General features: G+C 39.8%; 1 protein-coding gene across 1 annotated transcript; it reads right to left on the reverse strand.

The window, feature by feature from the left end:
• Positions 1 to 495: 495 nt before the first annotated feature.
• Positions 496 to 2,402, reverse strand: LOC134637390 (tumor necrosis factor receptor superfamily member 6B-like). Its single transcript, XM_063487809.1, has 5 exons — positions 2,380 to 2,402; positions 1,340 to 1,730; positions 1,016 to 1,195; positions 852 to 933; positions 496 to 755 (listed from the first exon to the last, which is right to left on the reverse strand). Exons 1-5 carry the CDS (start codon positions 2,386 to 2,388, stop codon positions 515 to 517), a joined length of 903 nt encoding a protein of 300 aa, XP_063343879.1. The 5' UTR covers positions 2,389 to 2,402; the 3' UTR covers positions 496 to 514.
• Between the last annotated feature and the right edge of the window lie 3,644 nt (positions 2,403 to 6,046).

The following is a 6,046-nucleotide window of genomic DNA, read 5'->3' on the forward strand; positions in this document are numbered from 1 at the left end:
TGTGACTTTAGGTTACAGCGTGCGCGATACTTTGTTTGGTTTTTACACTTGGCAGGTAAAATATTTCAGTTTGAATGACATTCACACAATCTTATAAAAATCCTTTTATTTAAAACTTTAAATAACATCACAATGTCATGTTCAAAATATTTTCATACTTCAGTTTTTTTGTGTGGAATTCCTAGTTGTTGTTTTTTTTATTTTCCATCCTTAAGTTTGTAACAATATGGAGTTAGGTACAACATTTACAAAAACAGCTGTAGCAATGTCAATATATGTATTTAATAGCTTGTTCATTGTGGCCCTTATTTCATAGGAATAATTCACCAGACTCATCTGTAATGGAGTCATATGTCTTCTAATCAGAAGCCTCAATGTATAAAAATAATATTATTTGTGTTAACATTTGTCTGCCTTTATTACAATGCATGTATGCCAATAAAATGGAGAATGGTGTAAAAATATCCTCCTATAACACTTATGAAAATGTTTTCAGTGTGTAACAGACTGCAGACTAGAGAGCATTGTTTACTTCATCTATTGTTAAGCTGCAGTTTGGGTTCTGCTGCTTAATCTCATGGAGTCTCTTCTTTAGTCTTTCTGCCATGGAGTTAAGATCTGAAGCTCTTAGCATGTCGGGAACCTTCCTCAGCTTTTCCTCTGGAGCCTTTGCCAGCCAGTCTATGATGTGATCCATGAGAGGCTCTCTCTGTTTGGGGAGACTGCACCTCTCTTCCGACGAGGTAATGATGTATCTGTTGCAGGGAGACAATGGTTTAATTGGCATCTTTTTTGAATTTAGAGGTGAAGGAGTGCTGGAGAATAATCAAACAGACAAAGAGTGTGCTCACTTGGAAACAAATTTCTTGATTTTTCCTACACGCATCCTGTGTGTATGGAAGAATCCTGAGAGGAGTGTCCTGAGAGTCTCACCTGAGAAAGTTTGAAATAACTTTGTAAATGTGGTTGCATGAAAAAAATATTTTGTTTTTGGCAGATAACATTAATAACATACCTCCGTGTGCAAGACTCTCACAGGTGCCACACACAGTGTCAGAATAGGCTGAGCCAGTGAGGAGTACGCTCTGCCCGCTGGTGCACTCCTGATGTTTTACACACAAATCCACAGCAGAAGATGAGCTGGAAAAATATCCCTCTGGACACTTTTCACAAACAGTGTTTGTCTGCTGTGTACCTAAGACAGGACAACAGAGGACTTCAGGTCACTACATTCAGTGGAAGTGTAAAATGAGTTAGACATACTGATGTTTTGGATAAACAGAAGAAGATGGATGGATGGATGGTTTAGTAGTTCATATTTAATAAATGAATACTGTACCTTTGGTTTGAATCCCGTATCCGGGGCCACACTCTGTGTGCCTGATACAGAAGTCATCAGCCAAGTAAAAGCCTTCTTTGCACCGACAGATCCTGTTGGTTGTCGGGGAGCACTCTGTTTCCACCTCCTGGTTACCTGTGCAAAGGTTGCTGCAGTACAGACACCTGGGCAGGTAGTTCCACAGCTCGGTGAAGTGGCCATTTTTGCACGACTGACACTGTGTGGGTGTGGTGGCAGTGCAACGAGCAGACATGAACGTGCCTGGTGGACACTTGGGACATTTGAGGATTTCTTTGGTTAATGGGTCTCGGTAGTCAAAGGTGGGAACAGGATCCACCACTGAGGCACCACAGAGTGAACCAGAGAGCAGGAACAGCGCTGGCACGACAAGCTGTGAAGAGAAATAACACCTGATGATAAGTGCTGAAATTACCTCAGAACATGTGATTTGCTATGCCTGTGAGTTATAGCTCACTCATCCTGTAGTTCTAAAATTTCACCTAAAGTAGTGGAAATATTTACTAGGTTAAATTGCACAACTTGAAACCGCAAGTCAAAAACAGTAACACAGGAACACGCATCAAAAATATGGAAGCATTTGTTTGTTTTTAATCCTCTCACATTAGCTGTGTTTTGTTTTTAAGTTACCTCTTGTCTGATCTGACCTGATATTTAGCTTCTACATTGACTTTTCAGGGGCCAGAATGAAACTAACAAGAGGAAACCTCTTTAACCTCAATGCAACATCTAATGGATAAACCATCTGTACACTGTAAGCACAAAAGAGTCCACTGTGGCAAACTTCCTCTATAAATCATTGATAAAAGTGTTTAAAGTATTTAACTATTTCGCGTTACATAATCAAATGTAATTAAACATAAATGCATATCTCTGTTTATTCTTTTTCTATTGTAAAACATTTCCCCATTTCTAGAATTTGCACACTGTGTAAAATAAATATAAATGAGTTTTAAAATTTTTGAAATGAGAACCTATCACGTATTCCCATTTTAAGCTCCATATTTGTGTCAAATACTCACCATGTTCATGATGGGATGTCTGTCAAAGAGGATTTGACAGCACTCGGCTTTTATAGGAACCCTTCCTGCGTGGGTGGGTGATGTGGTTTGTCTAATCAGCTGTAAACTTCATCTTAAAGGTCAAACTACTTCTGTGTAGTAAAGCAATGTTATTGAAAAAAGAAACTGTCAGAAAATGGAAGGAAGTATTTGGAGTAATGTGTGATTTAGTTTCACTCACTGCCTGTTGCTAACTTTTTATGTGTCATCTTAATCAAGTGTTGTGACAGAGTTTTTTGGTTCCTCCTTGTCTGACAGAAATAATTCACATTTCCACGTCACATTTAAGCTAATTTTCAGATTTCACCAACTTGTTGCTGGGAGGCCACTGATATGAGCTTACATGATTAGAGCATATAGTTTGCTGTTTACTCTTAAAAGACCTTAAATCTTCTGTAAAGTGTAGGGTCAAATATACAGTGGCTTGCAAAAGTATTCGTCCCCCTTGAACTTTTCCACATTTTGTCACATTACAGCCACAAACATGAATCAATTTTATTGGAATTCCACGTGAAAGACCAATACAAAGTGGTGTACACGTGAGAAGTGGAATGAAAATCATACATGATTCCAAACATTTTTTACAAATAAATAACTGAAAAGTGGGGTGTGCGTAATTATTCAGCCCCCTTTGGTCAATACTTTTAAGTTTTGTTTTAAACCATTCCATTGTTGCCCTGGCTTTATGTTTAGGGTCGTTGTCCCGCTGGAAGGTGAACCTCCGCCCCAGTCTCAAGTCTTTTGCAGACTCCAAGAGGTTTTCTTCCAAGATTGCCCTGTGTTTGGCTCCATCCATCTCCCCATCAACTCTGACCAGCTTCCCTGTCCCTGCTGAAGAGAAGCACCCCCAGAGCATGATGCTGCCACCACCATATTTGACAGTGGGGATGGTGTGTTCAGAGTGATGTGCAGTGTTAGTTTTCCACCACACATAGCGTTTTGCATTTTGGCCAAAAAGTTCCATTTTGGTCTCATCTGACCAGAGCACCTTCTTCCACATGTTAGCTGTGTCCCCCACATGGCTTGTGGCAAACTGCAAACGGGACTTCTTATGGTTTTCTGTTAACAATGGCTTTCTTCTTGCCACTCTTCCATAAAGGCCAATTTTGTGCAGCGCACGACTAATAGTTGTCCTATGGACAGATTCCCCCACCTGAGCTGTAGATCTCTGCAGCTCGTCCAGAGTCACCATGGGCCTCTTGGCTGCATTTCTGATCAGCGCTCTCCTTGTTCGGCCTGTGAGTTTAGGTGGACGGCCTTGTCTTGGTAGGTTTACAGTTGTGCCATACTCCTTCCATTTCTGAATGATCACTTGAACAGTGCTCCGTGGGATGTTCAAGGCTTGGGAAATCTTTTTGTAGCCTAAGCCTGCTTTAAATTTCTCAATAACTTTATCCCTGACCTGTCTGGGGTGTTCTTTGGCCTTCATGGTGTTGTTGCTCCCAATATTCTCTTAGACAACCTCTGAGGCCGTCACAGAGCAGCTGTATTTGTACTGACATTAGATTACACACAGGTGCACTCTATTTAGTCATTAGCACTCATCAGGCAGTGTCTATGGGCATCTGACTGCACTCAGACCAAAGGGGGCTGAATAATTATGCACACCCCACTTTTCAGTTATTTATTTGTAAAAAATGTTTGGAATCATGTATGATTTTCATTCCACTTCTCACGTGTACACCACTTTGTATTGGTCTTTCACGTGGAATTCCAATAAAATTGATTCATGTTTGTGGCTGTAATGTGACAAAATGTGGAAAAGTTCAAGGGGGCCGAATACTTTTGCAAGCCACTGTATGTATGTGTGTGTTTTCATTTTGCATGATTACTTTGTAATGTCATTGAATACACAGTGAATTGTGTAATATTGCATTCAAAAGTTCAAAGCTTGCACAGTTTTAAAAGCTCAGTTGTTTCTTTAATGTGTGGGAATTTGATGAATATAATTTATAGCGAAATAAAGAAGCCTACAATGTTACAGTAATATATCTTATCACACATGAGTCACAGGTTTTTGAGAAATATCTGTCTTTGCACAACTTGAAAAACTTCTAAACTTTCAGGGAAATGTGTCTGTGCTGTCATTTGCATATGATGTGCGGGTTAATACAAATTTTTGATCTTTTTTTTCTACTGCCTGGTTCTTGAAACAGGCAAAATCATACGTCACTATGTGAGTCCCCCTTTTAATTTGCAGAATATGTTAGTGAGTCACTGATTGGGGTTTACAGTCTGATGAATTAGCAAAACGAACTGGTCAGTGAGTCACAGCAGAATCTTCATTTCTCTGTTCTCTTCCTGTTTCCACAGAATATGAGCATGACTCAACTGTGGTGGGATGTGTTTCACTGTACTTGTTCATTGTATTTAATAGGTTAATTTGACCAATTTGTGCATTTGATTTATATATAAAAAATAAGGATTTTTTTCCCATAATGGTCATGAGTTCATCAGGAGCCTTCATAATATTATTCCTTTTTTATTATTTAAGAGGTGAAGGAGTGTAAGGAGTAAGTAAGTAAGGAGCAGGTTCACCTGGCAATACAAGTCCTCCCAGCAGGCATCCTGTGCACGCTGAAGAATCCTGAAAGGAATGTCACGGAAGTCTCACCTGAGAAAGTTCCAACAAAATTTGAATCCACAAACTAAAAACACACCTACACACACCTTTTAGACTTTCACAGGTGACACACACGCAGAGCAGGTAGTTCCACAGGTACACAGTGATGATGCAGTAAGTGGACACTCGGAGCCTGTGAGTGTTTCTGTGGTTAATGGGTCTTGGTGCTCATAGATGGGATCAGAGTCCTCCACCCTGATGCAGCATATCTCACCAGAGAGCAGGAACGGCACTAGTACAGAAAGCTGTGGAGACGAACAGTACCTGCTGATAAGTGTAGCTCACATACTACAGTTGTAATCTAGTATAACTACACTTATAGGCAACTAATTATAAGCTTCTGTAATAGTAATACCTCACATAGAGTAGATGGTGTTTTTTTCCTTCGTCCTTGCATTGATGGCGATCCTGCTGAGGTCTGTATCCAGTCTGACTCAGAAAGGCTTGAATTCTGAATTTTAAATAGGGGCAGGAATTTTCACTGGGAATAACTGGAAATCAGATCTAGGATATGAAAATCAGCAGCAGGAGGAAGGACAAAGTGTCTCCTCCCTATTTGATCCTCCCGAATCTCCAGCATTTAAAGTGCTGACAGTTTAGGGACCAGCTGGTTTGGTGTGACTAACTTACAGCAGTGTTTCTTGTTTCCTGTGTGATGCTGTAAAAAAAAATGAAACTTGAGTTTTTCACTCAATCCTCAAGTGCACTGTGTATTTTGGGATGGGCTGATAAGGAGAAAAAGGGTTCAAAATGATCCTTTAGAGTGGTTTCCTTAGCTTTCATCAACAACTGATAGGCATGATGAGTCTATCATGTGCACACTTTACAGCCTGCAATAAAATGTCACATTTACTGCTCTGTCGGTGCAGGAAATGCTTTGTGCCCACAAGCACAACCTACATTTATCAAATTTCCTTTATTTCTTAAGTTCTTAAATTCTTTCTGACTCTAACTAACTTTGTATTGCACGATTTATGGTCCTAATTTTGTTCTTTAAATTATTAT

This window comes from Pelmatolapia mariae, linkage group LG10_11 (assembly GCF_036321145.2).
Source record: "Pelmatolapia mariae isolate MD_Pm_ZW linkage group LG10_11, Pm_UMD_F_2, whole genome shotgun sequence".
In the NCBI taxonomy this organism is placed as follows: Eukaryota; Metazoa; Chordata; class Actinopteri; order Cichliformes; family Cichlidae; genus Pelmatolapia; species Pelmatolapia mariae.

What these genes read in the sequence shown, in the direction of transcription:
- LOC134637390 (XM_063487809.1), bottom strand. An exon ending in TGAGAGTCTTGCACACGGAG is followed by an intron (nt 934 to 1,015) that starts GTATGTTATTAA and finishes AAACTTTCTCAG; the next exon opens with GTGAGACTCTCAGGACACTC. An exon ending in ATCAAGAAATTTGTTTCCAA is followed by an intron (nt 756 to 851) that starts GTGAGCACACTC and finishes TCCCTGCAACAG; the next exon opens with ATACATCATTACCTCGTCGG.